Here is an 18,359-nt window from a genome sequence, read left to right on the forward strand (position 1 = left end):
AGTTTCTACCTTTTCAATAAGCAGTGAATGTAAAAATAATGATGGCCACAATGGTCAAAAATAATACTGTTCATCCAAATAAAAGGTCTCAAATGTAAGGGTTACTTTTTACAGAAGAAAATAAGGATTGCTTTTTACAGAAGAAAACCTTATAAATGGCAAAGATGCTTACTATAAGATACTATAAATTATGTTCCTGAGAGGTTCTACTCTAGGGACTTGCCCTATATAATATTCTTCTAATAGTCTTATGTTAATATTTCTATAATTGAGAAGAAATTTTATCTTTGCCTTCGGTTAAATAGTTTCTGGAAATGTGCTTTCTTTTAAAATAATCAGAACAGTACACTTAAAAACAGACAACAAAAATTTTCAAAACTTTTAAATCAGAGGCTTAAAGTCCCCCTTTCCTTACTCGATTCCTCTGAGGCTTGCTTCTGAATGTCTTCTTCCCCAAAGTTCAGAATTTGAACTGTGGTATTATGCTCTGTACTACTCTACTGGTTTAAGTTATACTGTATATTCAGACCAATGTAGAAAATAATGCTAATATTTTTTATATTTCAGTGTCTTCTAAAACTTTGCTTTATTTATGAATATTTAAACTTTTACAATGCTGTGGGCATTTCATATAACTATGGCAGTAACAAAAACCTTCAATGAAACTTTTTTCTCTGTTCATTTGGTTGGTATATTACTGTTAACTCTTAATTTTACATATTAAAATTTAAGTTTAAAAAGCACAAATACAGTTCAACAAAATGAAAAACTCCTGATGATCTACTGGAACATTGTGCCTGTAGTTAACAATACTGTACTGATACATTAAAAAATTTGTTTAGAGCTCATGTTTTGTGTTCTTACCATAGTTTAAAAAAACAAAACAAAATCACCCACAAAGACAAAGGTAGAGCAGAAAAGGAAGGATGAAAGTGTCCATAGCACGCAAAAGCAACTGAAATGCCACCAGACGTCCATCTGTGGCTTCTCCATCCCCTGGCCTCTCTCAGTGTGCCATCCTCATTCCCTCCTGAGGAAAACTACTTGTCAAACTATTGATGGCTTCAGATGCACACCCACAGCCTTGTCACTCATGAGGTTGTGCCCTTCCTACCTTGGAGTAGAATCTCCAAAGGAGGATTCTTACTGCCCTGGGTTGTGTTACTGACACCATCTGTGTGTATGTCAAAGGTCACACCCACTAGACCTGTATCATCAGAGCAGAGGGAGGAGCATTTCCCCCAAAGGAGGTTATACTATCAAGAACAGAAGAGAGATCTTGGGAAAGAAAAATAACAGGTCATTGGCAGACCACTGTTTTGCTCCCCAGCACACAGACCCACCCACACCTTCCCATACACACTTCCACTTCCAGAGTTTCTCCTCTTACATAATGCAGCACTCCACCTACAGCTGCAAACGTTTGCATGCTTTTCCTGGAAGTCTTACCACCTGCTGAGACAGCACTGAGTTCTGATGTCCTGGCTGTGTCCATTCACCCACATCAGGTCCAGGTAGGTCTTTTTGTCACTCATTAACCCATCCTACCGTGGACCAAATGATGAGTTTTAAGCATTTACACACTCTACAATTTACACATTACATAGAGATGTGAAAATAGGATGATTATAATTTAGACAAGGGGGAAGGAAAGTACCAGAAAACATGGCATGTTAAGCCACATTTGCCTTTTTCCTCCTGAAATACCACTAAAATGACATTCAAGGTTTTCTTTTTAAGTAAAAACACACAAGAACAAAGGAAAATGGAAGCAGAAACAAGAGCAACAACAGTTTGGAAGCAGCCAATCAGATGGATGAGTGGAAATTGGTATTACAGACTAGAGAAGCTAAAACCTAGGTCGACAGTGAGACAGCCCGAGAAGAAAGCCCACCCCAGGAACAGAATGCTCTGAAAAGGTGTACAGAGAATCACCAGCTTATAGTCTGCGTAGGAAGCACTTAGAGCCTCCAAGTGTATAACTTGGTCGCTACTCCTACCCCCTCTGCGAAAGAATTGAGGTTTATGTTTGCGTTCTCTGAAACACTATAACCTACATAAAATCCTAGTTGTGTTCATTATCTCACCCTTGGTGGGCAGAGGCAACTGGCTTTCAGACAGCCCATCGCTCCGTGCAGCGTCACACTGGAGACCTGAAGAAATCACTGCTCCGTCCTGTTACTCCTCTCAAGGTGCCTGGAACTCCAGCCACGAGGGGCCAAGTTCTGCGCCCCAGGGTCCTAAAGACTACATTGGACCAATTTCTTTGCTCTGTAGTCACCTAGCAAATATTACTGTCTTCCCTCCCTGGGATGGAGAGAGTTTGCTACCAGCCACACCTCAGCTTGACTCCACTAGTCCCACTCCCTGTTACACCCAGCTTCTCTCGGTTTCCACTTGAGTCAGAACTCTTGGCTGTCACTGACAGAAGCTCAATTTGAATTAGCTGAGGGAAAATAAGAGGTGGTTTTCTGTTTTTGTAACCACACTGTAGGAAGATCAGGCATGTATATGGCTGGGCCTCAGGGGTGACCACAGCAAGGGGAACTCTAAACTCATTTAGGTGTTTTCCTGCCTCCCTCCATCCCCTTACATGCTCTTTGCTTCTCTCTACTGCATGTCAGCTGCTGCTTCCCAAATACATTTCCTTTTTCATGCAGCAGGGTCTATAGCCCTGACACCTCCATGTTCACGCTGCCCTATATAATTGCCCTTCTCTTAGTTCCAACTTGAAAACTCCCAATGAACATTCTCTTTGGTCCATCTTGGATCATGTTACCCACTCAGGGTTTTTCTTTTTGGTGGCCCTACCTGGCATAACATGGTTGAATGGGCAACGGTCAGCTCTCCAAAAGTAGTAGTTTGCTGTCTCTGGAAAAGGTAGAGGTGCTGAGGAGACACATATCTATAGGCTTCTTTTCTGGGTGGTTTCTAAAAAAAAATTGCTTGTGTAAGTATATTACATCACACCCCATTTGCATAGATTTGTTTCAGGAGACACTTTTTCCCTCCACCTCCTCATTTTTATTTCTCTCAAGGGTTAAATAACACTTTCTATTCTGTTCAGTTTATAAAGGTTTATGACATTGGGATAACACCATCTTTGGATGTTAACCGGTAAATATTAGAGCCACTAAGTCTGAGTAGTCACCAATTGCTAGCTAGGAATCTTAAGAAAGGCAAGATTTTATCAGTCAGAAAAATTCTACTTGAACACATACTACACAGGAAGGAAAAGCAGTTTTTGAAGGCCAGAAGGTGCCCAGTATAAATATTATTTCTGAGTTGTAGAAACATGACCAAGTTAAGAGATGAGTTGTACTTATATAGTCACATTGAAATGGCTTTCTGACTGGGTGTCAAGGTAAAGCCTTTATCTTGTTATCTACAGAATACAGTAGAATGACAAAAGCCACAATCTGCTGTTTTTGAGACTGAGAACAACAGAGATGTTGGGGAAACTGAGAAAGGAGGCAAAATGAAACGGGGCAAGGCAGAAGCTATCTGCATGTCAACTCAGGCCACTGATTTTCTTTCTTCCTGTGAAATGAGAAAAATAAGAGTTTGGTTGAAAAGCAAGAATTAATGAGGATTTTAGCATGGTCACAGAATAACTAGCTTGTATGAATTCTTCATGAGAATCTCTCCAAGGCAGCACAAGAATTACTTTTTTCTCTAATCTTTTTTCAAAAGACAGAGAAGCAGAGTAATTGAAAACTAACACATAATCTTACGGAACTGCGGGGTCCTCAGTGTTGGCAGATTTCCAAAGTCCAGCTGATGGCCTGGGCTAACCACCAGTTTTCAGCTGCTTCTGGGTTAGGATTAAATTCCATTTCCATTCAAGCATTAAAGGTAAACCCTTCAGCAATTTTTAACTCAGGTTAGTACAAACAAAAAGCTTGAGTATTTCTAAGTTCATATTTTAAAACCTAAGTTTGAAAAATTGAAGCTTGCAGAAGCATAGGAACTAACAGTTTTCTCCTCTCATTGGAGTGAGGCTTGGGGTCCTGAGCTGGAGCAAGACCCACATCCATATGACTGTCAGCAGAGAACAGGGGGAGAAGTAACAGTGTGGGCAGAAAGGTCGTGCGTTCTGTGTTCTCATGCTCAGACTGAGATGCCCGAGGGATCCCAGGAGTGAGGACGGGCTCTGTGGATTTTTGACATGGGGGGCCGAACAAGGGGGTGGATGATTCTCCAGGTTCCTTCCTGGGTTGAGTTAAGGTACTTTTAGTCAAAATACAGGACAAAGATTTGGACAGAATGATGGCAAGTGTATGTTGAGTTAGAGGTGCCTGTGGGAACCAGGGGAACCAGACTATAGAATGAGTTCCTGTCATCCAGATTCTTCCACCTCCTCAGATTCACAGCAGCTAAATGCAGACAAGTGCTCAGACCTGACAGATGACCAGTAGATCCTACACACACACACACACACACACACACACACACACACACACACACACACACACACACGTGCACGGGCCTGCACTTAGAAGGGAAATTTACAATGCTGAAATTCCTCTGGCAGTCTGGCTTAGGCCTACTATTTTTAAACATAGTTTTTCATTCCTTTTAATATCAAACTGTTACAGTATTTCAACTTACTTTAGCAAAGCAGACATTTAAAACAAATCAGGGCTGTGGTATAAGTTCTTGCTTTTTTCATGGATCTTCTTAGGAAATATCCAGTCTAATCCCCACCCCACCCCCAATCCAGACTCTTCTTTGCAACCAGAGGGATTTGGCTGAAATACAAATCTTATTATGTTGCTGTCCTGGTTAAAACTTTCCAATGGTTCTTCCCATCTGTGGTGCTGCCCAGTCGCATGGAAATGTTCTGTGCTAACCAGTGTAGCCAGTAGCCACATGTGGTCTTGAGCACTGAAATGTGACTAGTGAGACAGAGGAAGTGAATTTTAGATTTTATTTAATTTTAATTAATTTGAATTTAAACAGCCACATGTGTCTAGTGTCAGTGCAATTCTGTAGAATAAAACCCACATTCTTCATTGTGGCTTATGAGGCCATTTCCAAGGTGACCCTTTCCTAGCCTCCCCAGCCCTACCTTATTCCACTCTTTCTACAAGGCATCTGGGCTCAGAATCACTTGATCATGTGGAGTTCTGTGCGTGCTGCCTCTGCCTTCAGTGCCCCCGTCCTTTGCTTATTCTCTGTCATCTAATTCTTCCTTCTCGACTTAGCTTCAGCTTTTCCAGGAAGCCTTCCCTATTACCCCAACACTAGATTAAGTGTTATTCCTCTGTAGTCCATAGTATTTTATACATATCTTGTAGTGTAATTACCTATTTGATGCCTTTCTAGACTATATGCTTCTCAAGTGTGCAGGTGCACCAGGCTTTACCCAGAAACTGATTTGTATTCACCAAATCTTGCTGCCATTTGCCTCTTATCAGTACTTCCTCTTGTTAGGAAAGGGAATTCTCTTCAGTTGTCTTCTTCAAGCACATAGCATCTTATAACATTGCCTGCTTATTCCATTCAGGGCAGAGAAATGAAAGACATGAGTTATACTAAAATTATGATCCTAATCCAGTACCACATGGTTCACTCTAGCTGTTCCTGCTTGGTTATCTGTGACTTTCCCAACGTGGATGATGTGAGAAACCTGGCTCACATCATCCATCATCCAGTTATGTATTTGTTCAGTCCTAGTAGCATGTATAGCAATTTCAGAATTGTTGGTTTATATTTTAAATAGATTATTCAAATGTAATTCATACACCATATAATCCACCCATTTAAAGTGTACGAGTCAGTGATGTTCAGTACATCAGAGTTGTGCCACCATCACCACAGTCAATTCTAGAACATTTTCATTACCTCCGACATAGATTCATTATAGATCACTCACTGCAATTTGGAGAATCGACAGTAGTTGACAGGAGTGGAAGGAGACCAGTCAAGAGGCTACTGGAGTAGCCTCAGTGGCACTTGGAGAGAAATTTCAGATGAGGAATTATGGCAGCAGTGGAGGTAGTGAAAGTGGCTGGTTTGGGGACCTATTTTGAAAGCAGAGCCAGCAGGACTTGTTAATGGATTGGATGTGGGGCATGAGGAAGAGAAAAATGAGGAAGACTCCAGCTTTTGGCTTGATTACTGGATGAATAGTGATGCCGTTTATTTAATTGGTCAGTCTGGGGGAGTAGTAGGCGAGGAAGCGATGTAGAAAGACTTTAGAGTTCTATTTTGTATGTTAGGTTTGAGATGCTTGCCAGGCAACTAAGGGGGGATGTGGAATAGGCCATCAACTACATGATTCTGGAGACGTAAACTTGTGAGGATTACAGTAATACCTTTTTGGTAAGGTTATTCTAAAAATATGCAAGAGAACTTTATAATAAGAATCTGATCCATCACAAGTACTTTGTGGATAATGGCTACCATATTATCTTATTTAATCCTCCCAACATTTTCCAAAGTAAATATTACATGAAGCGGATTTTATATTATTATTTTACAGATGAGGGGACTAAAGCATAGAGACCTAAATGTCCAAACTCACATGGCAAGTAGGTATCAGAGTGTGGGTTATACCCACATCTGCCTGACTCCAGACTCTCAGTGCTGTGCTTTCCTGCCTGCTGCTCAGTAATGAACTCCACTACTAGGGACTACAAACTGCCACTCCAGACCTAGCCTCTAGCATGATTGTACTGCTTCTGACCTTGCCCCATCGCTGTTCACCCTTCATCCCCACCTATCCTGCCCAAATCCTTTCCCCTCGCTCCATATCCCCATGGGTGTGTGCCTTAACTTCTGCCAAGGCAGCCTCTCTTGCTATCCCTAGAGATTCTGCTGCAGCTGTGAGACCTAGAGTCCAGAGCTCCCATCCTCTTGGAGAGCAGCTCTCACACTGGAAAGAGCTGATGGTGCACCTGGAAGCTTGTTTTAAATGCAGGTTCTCAGACCTTGTTCCCAGATAGTCTGATTCAGTGAAACCTTCAAGTTTTGAAGGAGGAAGTCTAAGGAAACAGTTTTAGAAATGCTTGCTGCCTTACACCCTACCAGTCCCATCAGGACCCTCTGTGCCCACCTATGCTCTCTGTTACCATTGGTTTTGAACTGGGGAACACCTCAGGAGGGAAGAAATGCTGCTTCTAGTACTCCAGGGAGAGGTATGCTTATTTCATTGCCACTCCTCTTAACTGTGGTTCTTTTTACTGCCCCTTGCTTTTGCTCATCTCCTGAATTGGATAAAATTCTCAGAGGAAGACAGTGTCCCTCTTGTAACACTTGTTAACACTTTTGCAATTTTATGTTTATTTGTGTGGTTATCTTTTTCTGCTAGACTGTTAGCACCAAGAGAGCAGCAACCATGTCTGGGTTGCCTGCTATTGTGTCCTCAGTTCCTGGCACAATGCCTGACACCTAGTAGGGGCTCCATACATTGACTCAAACGCCCAGTTTCCATCAGGAGTGCAGTTAAAACTATTGCATATTCAGCCATGAAGATCACCTACTTGTATGGATTAAATTGACATTTGACAGCTCATAAATAGAGCACTTACTATTTTTTATAATTTTATGTTTTTGTGGGACTCCAAGCTTGTGACTTTGCTTTAGAAACATTGTTCAAAACCTATTTGTAAGCTAGGGGCTATATATGTGTTGCATTTGTATATGCAATAATTAGATATATATATATATGTACATGATATATATGTATGTATGTATGTATGTATGTGTGTGTGTATGTGTATGTGTGTGTGTGTGTATATATATATATATATATATATATATATATATATATATACACACTTAACATTTTATCAAAAGGCAAGAGTTTAAATCCAAAAAGTAAATATGGAAAAATAGGTATCTCTCTAAATGTGAGTAGAACAACATGTAACACCCACATCCCAAACAAAATTATCAGAAAATCCATGGACATCTCAATTTCTTATCTACTGTAGGCAGTCACTGGTAATGCTTTCCATTTTGGTTTTGGTCCCTAATTACCTGGCAGAGAACACTAGTTCTAAATACAGTGTTTGTATAAAGCTAAAATAGAGTTTAATGGACTGTTGCTACTGTAATAAATGTTTCCAATTTCTGTTCTGCCATTGCTTTTGGAACACACCTTGGTCAGATTTTCACTTCTTCCCATCACTCTGCCAAAACCATTTCTGTCAAGGAGACCAGGGACTTCCTCAGTGTGAAATCCATTGGTGGATTCTCAGGATGTCTCTTACTTGATCTGTCAGGGGCATTTGACATGAATGGTGGCTCCCATCTACTTGAATTACTTTCTGTACCTACCTCCAGGTATTATGCTCTTCTGGTTTTCCTCCTATTCCCCCTTGGCCTCCTTTGCTAGGTTTTCCATACCTTTCCAAACTCTCAGTGTTAGCATACCAGAGGGACCACTTCCCTTTTCTATTTGGACTCACTACCTGTAGGTGGTCCCACCCAAACTCATAGTTTTTAATACAATCTACTTGAGTGGTGACTGCCAAACTTATTTTTCTGACCCAGACCTTTTATCTGAGCTCTAACCTCATATATCCTCCTCCTAATCAGTACCTTCACTTGGGTCTTTATACATATCTCACAATTAATGTGTTCTGAACTAGGTTCTGTGTCTTCCCCCACCAACCCTACTTCTCCCATAGCCTTCCCCATCTCAGTTAATGGCGATCCCATTCTCCTAGTTGCTCAGTCAGAACCCTTGATTCTTCTGCCATCTAAATTGTCAGATTATTAGATCACCTCTATCCAAAAACACCACCGAAATCTATCCAAGACCTTGCTGTTTCTTACCACTTCTGCTACTACTGTTATTTTCCTAGTCACTCTTCTCTCTCATCTGTAATGTTGTAGCAGCTTCTTCCCCTGCTCTGTGGCACTTTATCTTCCATAACAGTAATGATCCTATTAAAATATGAGTTATATCTCACCTCTGCTCAAAACCCTCCACTAACTTCTATCAGGGTATAAGCTAAAAACTGTCACAATGGCCTACAAGGTTATATAGCACTATTTCTCAATCTGTCTACCATAAAGAAGCAATTTTGTTTTGTTTTAATTTCTAGTTTGAAGTAGACCAATACTTGACAAATATATGATAAACACGAGTCACTACAGAGAGAACTTCCACTCTGGTCATGGTGATAACTGGTATCAGATTGGCTGTCCCACTGTAAACAACTAGAAAACTGGTCTGAACATAACAACTACTTTCAGAAACTAAACAGTAAGTAGGGCAGGACTGATCTCTGAGGGCAGGGAGACAAGCAAGGGAAGCCTGTGACTGCTCGGGCCTTCTGCCGGGAGGCATTTGTTAACTCTGATGCAGGAAACAAGCAGAGGAAGGCAGTTTTACTGAGAATAAGGAGGCGGATTGGCATTTGGGGAGGCTGGAGTTTGCTGAGGAGAATACCAGAGAGGAAGACCTGTTCAGAGAAAGAGCTCCATACTTCTGCAAAGAGGTCCCTTGAGCCTTTGGCTAGAAGCTAAGTTGTATTTGCATAGAATGAAGTTTTACAAGACCAGCAAGGACCAACTTCCTGGGAAAGAACAACTCCACGGATTTGAAGCAGCTACCACAACATGAGCAGTTGCTTGAGTTCCAATCAACCAGAGTAGCAAAACATCATTGAACACTTGGGGTATTCAGTAAAGACCCAGAAAGGCCACAGTTTAGGAGCAGTACAAAAATAGCTCTAGATGAAGATGACCCTAATGAAGCATAAACACAAGCCTCAGAAGGATCAAGCTCTCCCCAAGTAAATTAGCTGACTACCAGATTCTCTAGAGGAAGACAACAAAATCCAGACATTCACTAGCATAATATTCACAGTTGTCATCATCTGGTAAAAAAAAATGAGAAGACAGGAAGAAGCAGGAAAGTATGACCTGAAAGCAGGAGAAAATGATTCAGTATGAACAGAACCAGAAATAACAGATATGATATAATTAGCAAATGTGGAATTTTAAACAGCATTTATAATATAAAAAATATAAAGGAAAATGTGAATAATGAGAAAAATGGAAGAAGTAAAAACCCAAGTTTAAATAAAATTGGAACTTTTCTGCATATATATGTTCTAATTTAATAAAAATCTTTTAAATGAAAAAATAGAACTTCTAGAGTAATGGATGGTCTTAGCAGTAGATCAGATACTGCAGAAGAGAAGGTCACTGAACTTAAAGACATAGCAATACAAACTATACAAAATGAAGCACAGAGAAAAAAATGGCTGAAAAGTAAACAGAGCCTCAGTGTTCTGTGGACAATGTCAAATAGTCTAACAGAAAGGGGAGAGAAAAATTATTAAAGGGATATATATTTTTTCCAAATTTCTAAATACATTTTTTACAAATTTGATGAAAACTATAAACCCACAGATACAAGGAGCTCAACAAAGAGTAAACAGGATAAACACAGAGAAATCCACACCAAGGCACATCATGATCAAATTGCTGAAAACCTCTGATAAAGAGAAAATAGGACAAGCAGGTAGAAAAAAGAATGGTGTTACCTACAGGGGAACAAAGATAAGATTTTCTGATGATGTCTCATTAAAAACAATGCAAGCTAGAACAAAACAGAATGGTATCTGAAAGTGCTGAGAGAACTTTGTATTCTTCCTAAAATTTTAACATTTTCTAGATTTATCCACTGAAACGGTCTAGAAGCAGTGACAACCCAGGAATAATAGGCACCCCACTGCCCTAGTTGTGGTCTCCAAATACTCTTTTCAGTAAAGGAAACCTGGGATGCTTGAAAGACTAGTTGACTCCAAGATGGGGGTCAGGATATATACAGGATGAGACTGTGCCAGGCAAGTAAGCTGATAAGGTCTCATAATGTGGAACACAGGAGCCCACTGGCCAAAGATAGGACAAATTGAACACCAAAAAGATTATTGCAATGGATTGAAACACAGCCAGTACATAAAAATCTGTGAGTTCATAATGATACTAAAAGAGAAAACTCCTTGGTAACCGTTGGTAGTTGCTACTGCACTAACTCATTGTCCTAGATTTTGTTAATTAATAAGATGATATATCAACCATTTGTGTTAACCTTTCCTGAAAGAACAATATTTCAAGTTAAACAGAGGAAATTAAATGTAGAAAAGATGATTGGAAAATCAACATTTTCTACCCCTAATAAATAATGAATCTAGGCAAGAACCATCAGCAAATGTTAAAACCATTAGGCGGAAAGTTGATGGGGGACTTTATAATGGAAACATGTAACTAATAACATCTGAGTCTCTTGATCAATATTTATATTCCATTATGTGCCTCCTATTTGATTTGTAAGTGCACCATAATACCTATGACAGATTTTAGCCCCTTGTCAGAAACAAAACAAAAGCAAAAACTTTAATCAAGCATCTAGATCTAACCACAGAGGATAGAGAAACAAATGGCATCACATGAAAAAAATCAGTCAAATCCAGAATGTAGGGAATGTTTTAAGATAACCTGTTTTCTTCACAAATAAATGACTCTAAAGAAACAGGAAAGGAAGAACTTTTTGTAGATTAAAAACAGAAAGATCCAAACAAATGCAAGGTGTGTGGACCTTTTTTGGTTCCTGATTTCAACTGTAAAAGTATATTGTTTAATTTTCAGATGGACCGAGTTTAAAAATTGTTAGTTTTTGTAGGTGGGCATTGCAGTTACATAAATTGAGTATTCCCAAGGGAAATAATACATTGTTTGGGATTTGCTCTAGCTATTCCTTCCTACATAAAAAGTTGGAGGAAAATAGACTGAAGTTGACAAAATGTTGGTTTTTTTTGAAGTTTGGTGATGGGTACGTGAAGGGTACTCATTAGATTGTCCTTTCTATTTTGTGCATGTTTTAACATTTCATAGTAAAAAATTTCTTTAAAAAAATCATGTGCTTATAATTAGCACTCACAATGTAGGAGGGTCACAGGGAAGGCTGTACAGCACGGAGAAGACAAATAATGACTCTGTAGCATCTTGCCATGCTGATGGACAGTGACTGCAGTGGAGTTGGCGGGGGACTTGCTATTATGGGTGAATGTTGAAACCACAGTGTTACTCATGTGAAACCTTCATAAGATTATATATCAATGATACACTAATTTTAAAAAATCATGTGCTTAAGGACCTTCCTTATCTATAGGAGAGACTCTCACGCAACATATATACAGGACCTGTTTTACTATGAGGTACAATTCTAACAAGTTTGGCTTAAGTACCAATTTTATGGGAGAAGAGAATGATGCTTCAGGCAGTATCCTTAGAGAAATTAAAAGTTTTAACTGGCATGTGGTAACACTGAAGACTCTTACATGTAGACAAAAGTCATAAAAAGCATTAGGGGGCCACTTAATGATGTTAAATAGACCCACTCGCCTGCTTTTCTGCCAGAGGGCATTCCCTAAGAGGTGCCTCCATCACAGAGCCCAAAACCTGGATGGGACTGGGTGGGCAAGGCTCCTTGGTGACCCCTCCTTGATTTCACCTTCTAGAGGGCTGTTGTGTCAGTCAGCCAAAGCTGTTTGCTGAGGAAAAGCTTTTGTTTAAAGGATTCTGTGAGATGTATTCGCTATGATCTAACACTGTATTTCATTATGATTGTGGTTTTTTGTTGTTTTCCTTACGATTTTTTATTATTCTTTGAAGTTAGCCCATTTAATCCATGTTCATTTCTCGCTGTGTTTGTGTTTGTGTCACACTTGCTGTCTTTGCCTCCATTGTTCCTAGGTTACAGTATAGCCAGGATATACCCAGTCAGTTGGCTGATGAGCATGCGCTGATAGCCTCCTATGTGGCCCGTCTGCAACACTGTGCACGGTCAGTGGTAGAGCAGCAGCAGGCGGGGAGCCAAGGCCTGATCAAAGGGAGGGCGAGCTATGTTACCCGGGGTTGCCAGCTGGAAAAAGCTCTCCATGTGGGGTTTTTCTTGAGAAGCTACCAGCTATGTTTGGCAGAGTTTAAATAATTGTTAAAGCATTTGCTTCTAAAAGTGGGGTGTTTGCCAAGCCTGGTTACTTACCTAAACCTATAGTTAAAATTCTCCTTTTAAGTGGTGTTCACTTCCTTCAGCTCATGCTTAAATAGTGTATAAACCTCCGAGAGAAATGCAGTCCTAAAGATATACATTCACAGAGGTATTTGATACAAACTCTTACTGCTCATTCTTGCCTAAATAATGAAATCTTTCTATTGACATTTAAAACTTGGGGTTGATCAGCCCACAGATATCTCACTTTGTCTGATCTTTGATGCCATCACCCTGTTACATATTTACATTGTACGTCTTCATTTCTTCCCCCAAATCTATTGTTGAGTATTTAAACCCATGCTTTTCAACAGTGGTATTGGATCACTGTCACCTGAAGGACTTTTCCCAAATGTTATATGCCCCCTCATATTGTAATAACTGTATGTATTACAGCCCCACATAACCCTTTCCCTGAAAACTACTGTGGTAGTTACTCACTGTTAATATGGGAATATGACTGATCCCGCAGTGGGTTAGGATGGAAAAACATTTGGAAGAGCCCAAAACCTGGACCAGATAACTGCTAACTACAGCAAAGTTAAAGCTTTAAAAGAGTTAATACCACACAAAGTGGTGTTATATTCAGGCAATCCCAAAGCCACCTGCCCATCCCATGTCCACACCCACCAACATTCTGTGAAGAGAATGACAGGTTAAGTTTAAATAAGCTAAAGCCACCTCTCTGCTTTAGCAGAGTACCAGCAGAGTAGAATTGCTATGCCAAATAACTCAAGATTCTTATTCTTAGGGAGAAAACCATAACTTACAAACTAAACACATAAGAGAGGTTGCAGCCTTAAATTTTAATTTTAGTTTTGTCCATAACATGCCATGTCTCCATGAGAAGGTCATTTGACTTTGTTCTTATTCCCTATGATAATAGAAGAATAAATTAATAATCAATGTGAAAAAAATATATATTTGAAAAAGGCATTTTAATATACTTAATACCATTTCCTATAATTTTCCCAGTATGACTAAGTAGCATTATAATTTTTAGGCATTTATCTGTAAAGCCTTAGAGAGACTGTAGAGTTCTCTTGCTTCCCAAGTGTATTTAATAGGCTTATTCTGTGGGAGGGGAGGAAGGGCCTGATAATTGTGCATTATATCACAAAGAGTGTCCCTTCATCCAACAGATGATTTCTGTGTGCTCTGTCCCAGCCCCTTGATCTCTAGGAACAGAACTGTCTCACCCCTGGCAGGACAGTTTGCTTATTGTCAATAAGGGCAATCGGACAGATAATTAAAAGTTTCCATGGTGAAAATAGCAGCAGAATCTTGGATATAGACTGCTACCTGATATTTCAGTCTAAGAATATTTATGGTAGGTTTAGCCAAGGTTCTCAAGTCTCACGGCTTAGGGATTAGACTCCCTGAGCAAGAATTGGTGGCCAGCAGCCCTGGGAGAACATGAGGATGGGGTGAGTACCGTACCTCTTCTTGATTTATATAGTCTAAGGAACTAAGCTTCATACTTCCTTGAAGAAGTCAGAAATGTCTTGACTAATTCTGAAAATAAAAGCTAGCTCAAGCAGAAGAATAAGGAACCTTTCTAACTTCCTTTCACCTTAAAGACATCTCATCAACATAAACTACTAGTTTCTGCTGGAAAGCATAGCCAATTAGAGCCTCCATGTCATCCACACTAGGGTATAAATGACAAATAGGATTAACCTTCCTGGGGAGATGGAATGTGATGAAGAAGGAGGAGCTCTTTTACACAGAAGAACCTATTGTATCCCTTGCCAAAAAGCAAAGGTTTGCTACTTAAAGTCCCTCTTCTTAGCCTGCCCGTTCCTCCATATTATCCACTTGTATTGTTAACTGTTCGTTTTTGTTGTTTATTTAAAAGATAAAGATGATTCTTGTATTTCAGGAAGACACTGTTAAGGCACAAATATTATAGTTCAACCCTGATAGGCCTATGACCATAAGCCAACTGATGGTAACATGTTCTTATTACAAGATCATCTTTTGAGAGGATGACTATGCATGCCGGAGACTGGCACACCTAAAGTTATAAAGTGTTCAAAAGTGTCATAGGCAGATGACTTAAAGCACATTAAAAAAAAAAAAATCCATCCTAGACAGAAGACCAAGTTAAGCTTAAAGAATTAGGCACAGAGATGAAAATATAAAAAGGTAAAAAAATCTAGGGAAAATACAGTTGATTCTGTACATGAAAAGGTCAGAAAAATCTCTGTGGATTTAACTTTAACTTTCCCAGATTCCCCTCAGTGATTATAATAAGATTTAATGAGTATTGAATTTATGTCTACAGATTATTTTGTATTACTTATCATATATGCTAAAATCTAATCAAAGGTTTTTGGAACTCCAAGAACTAAGGGCCAAAGTAGAAGAAGCAAGCCACAATAGCCATCTCTGGTTAGTTAGTCATCATCATTGTCCTCTTAAAGCATCTGCCAGACTTAAGGAGAATCATAGCTACAGTCCCTATTAATCTAGGAGTGCCCTGATACGATAAATGACCATCGATGTAACATCCTAAATTAAAGGAGTCAATTATTTAATAATCAGTCAAAAGTTTATTGTATCACATACACACAGAGCTAACCTACTACTCAAGAACCCTTCTTTCATCCAGGTGCAGTCTTTAAAAGACCCTAGGTGGGTCTTTAATTTTTTGAGTGCTGCTACTTTTGTTAAAGAGTAATGGACTGAAATAATTCACTCCAAGATAGGGCTATCGTTTGGGAATAAGCACAGTAAAAGAAGAGAAAGAGGCACTGAAAGAGAGTGTTAGATACCATGGAAACTTCTCCAACTTTACCATATACTGGGCCTGCCTAAGTCTGGGTTCCTCAGTTCTGTTCAGCCAGTGTTAAGTGTACTTTTCTCAGCCCTCTGTTTTTCACAATGCTTTAGTGTTCTCTTGCTTTTTTAAAATTCAAGACCTATTTCTAAAAGTCAAAAGTTTTTCCAAAACATTTGATTAGAAACCCCTCTCTCAGACTTTTAAATGCCCTGTATTTTCTCAGCCCTTGCATCTAAAAAGAAGTGCCCTGTGATATTGTAGGCGCAGTGGGGATATGCTGCTGTAAGCAAATGACACATGTGGCCACATCGTTTCTCTAAATCTCCTTTGTCTCTGAAGACCATTAGTATCTGTGACCCACACCTTCATTGTTTTTGTTACCATTCTTCTTTCTCCCATCTGTTCTAAGTGAGAAGCAAGAATAGGAGATTTAATAGACATCTGTTGAATTTTTTTCTCCTTCACAGTGTCCTGGACAGTCCTGGCCGGCTGGATGAGGAACACCGACTTATTGCTCGCTATGCTGCCAGGCTGGCTGCAGAGGCAGGAAACATGGTGAGTAAATACAGGATCCCAGGAGAGTAGCAGAAATCAACATTACTTTAATATAAAAGTGGTAGGGGAATGATAAACATGAAACTCAGGAGAATGGGTACTTTGGGGACAGAAGGAGAGGAGTAAGTTTAGGAAAGGGATTACAGTGGCCATTAATTTTATCTACAGTATCTTTTTTCTTTAAAAAATAAGAAAAGAAAGTCAAAGAGCCAGAATTTGGTTCTTTAAAGAGATAAATAAAATTAATAACTCCTAGAAATCCTGATCAAGAAAAAAGGAAAGAAGAAAAAAACACAGATTATCAGTATCACAAATGAAAGAAGAGACATTGCTACAGATCCTATAGACATTATAAGGATGATAAAGGAGTATTAAAAGCAGCTTTTTGCCAATAAATTTAACAGTCTAGATGAAATAGACAAAATCCTTGAAAGATAAAAATTAACAAAATTGACATAAAAATAAATAGAAAATCTAAATAGTCCTAAATCTGTTAAAGAAATTGAATTCATAATTAACTTTTCATGAAGAAAACTCCAAGCTCAGATGGCTTACCTGTTGAATACTTTGTATATTTAAAGAAAAAATAATAGCAATCTGACATTAACTTTCAGAAAATAGAGGAAGAAGGAAACACTTTCCTAGTCATTTTATCAGGCCACTAAAACCTGATATCAAAACAACACAGGGCCATTATAAGAAAAGAAAATTATTAGCCAAATTCTCCTATGAACATGAAAAAAAATCCTTAGCTGTTAACAAGTTGAATCCAGCAGTATGTAAAAAGAATAATACTCCATGATCAAGTGAGATCTATCTTAATCCAAATTTAATCAATACATAAAACCAGCCAATGTAATTTACCATATGAACAGTTTAAAGAAGAAAATTATAAGATCATTTCAATAGATACAAAAAAATGTGACAAAATACAATATCCATTTACAATAAAAGTTCTCGATACAGTTGGAAAAGAAGAAACTTCCTCAGCCTGATAAAGAACACCTACAAAAAACTACAGCTAACATTATACCTTAATTCTAAATTTTGTCATATTTTCCCTACCTAATATTGAGAACAAGACAAAGATGTCCAGTTTTCCAACCTCTATTCAAAACTGTACTGGAGATCGCAGACAGTGCAACATGACAAGAAGAAAAGGGCATAAATACTGGAAAGGAAGAAGTAAAGCTGTCATTATTTTTGGATGACATGATTGTTTATAGAAAGTCCAAGGAATCTACAAAAACACTACTGGAACAGATAACATGACTTTAAAACAGAGTTGCAAAATACAAATATTCAATATACAAAAACTGATTGTATTTTTGTTCTTCTGGCAGTGAACAATTATCAAGTTTAGGAAAAATACCATTTACTATAAGATTTAAACAACATCAAATACTTATGGATAAATTTAATGAAAGATGTTCAAGATTGAAAACTATAAAATATTGCAAGAGAAGTCATAGTAAAAAAATGGAAAGGTATGCCATATTCATGGACTGAAATATTCAATATTGTTAAAATGGCAAATTTCTCCAAACCAATCTGTAGATTCATACAGACCAAAATCCCAACAGACTTTTGTAGAAATTGGCCAACTGATTTTAAATTGTATTTGGAAAGCCAAAGGACTTAGAAAAACCAAAACAGTCTTGAAAAAGAACAAAGTTGGAGAACTTAACCCTACTTGACGTCAACACTTACTATAAAGCCACAGGAATCAAGAAAATGCGGCATTAGCAAAAGGATAGGCAAATAAGTCATCCATAAATAGATTCACATGTACAAGGTCAAATGATTTTCAGTTGGGAAATTGAAACACAAAGGAAATTCAATTGGGAAGGGAAAGTCTCTTTAACAAATGCTGCTGGAACAACTATTAAATGAACAAACCCTCAACCTCTACATAGAAGCTTCACACCGTACACAGAAACCAATTTGAAATGTACCATAAACTTAAAAGCTAAAACCATAAAGCTGCTAAAAGAAATCTTA

The 18,359-nt window shown here is 38.6% G+C and overlaps 1 protein-coding gene across 4 annotated transcripts in view; it reads left to right on the forward strand.

Annotated features, from left to right (window-relative positions):
- DTNB (dystrobrevin beta) overlaps positions 1 to 18,359 on the forward strand; it is a 248,010-nt gene that overhangs the window by 161,976 nt on the left and 67,675 nt on the right. For 3 of the 4 annotated variants that reach the window (XM_073215680.1, XM_073215687.1, XM_073215682.1), the window contains 2 exons: positions 12,721 to 12,810; positions 16,271 to 16,358. In XM_073215680.1, the coding sequence (XP_073071781.1) occupies positions 12,721 to 12,810; positions 16,271 to 16,358 (178 nt within the window). The remainder of the gene's footprint in view (positions 1 to 12,720; positions 12,811 to 16,270; positions 16,359 to 18,359) is intronic. The other variant, XM_073215691.1, reaches the window with a different exon arrangement.

The sequence above is a fragment of the Manis javanica genome, chromosome 1, assembly GCF_040802235.1.
Source record: "Manis javanica isolate MJ-LG chromosome 1, MJ_LKY, whole genome shotgun sequence".
Lineage (NCBI taxonomy): Eukaryota > Metazoa > Chordata > Mammalia > Pholidota > Manidae > Manis > Manis javanica.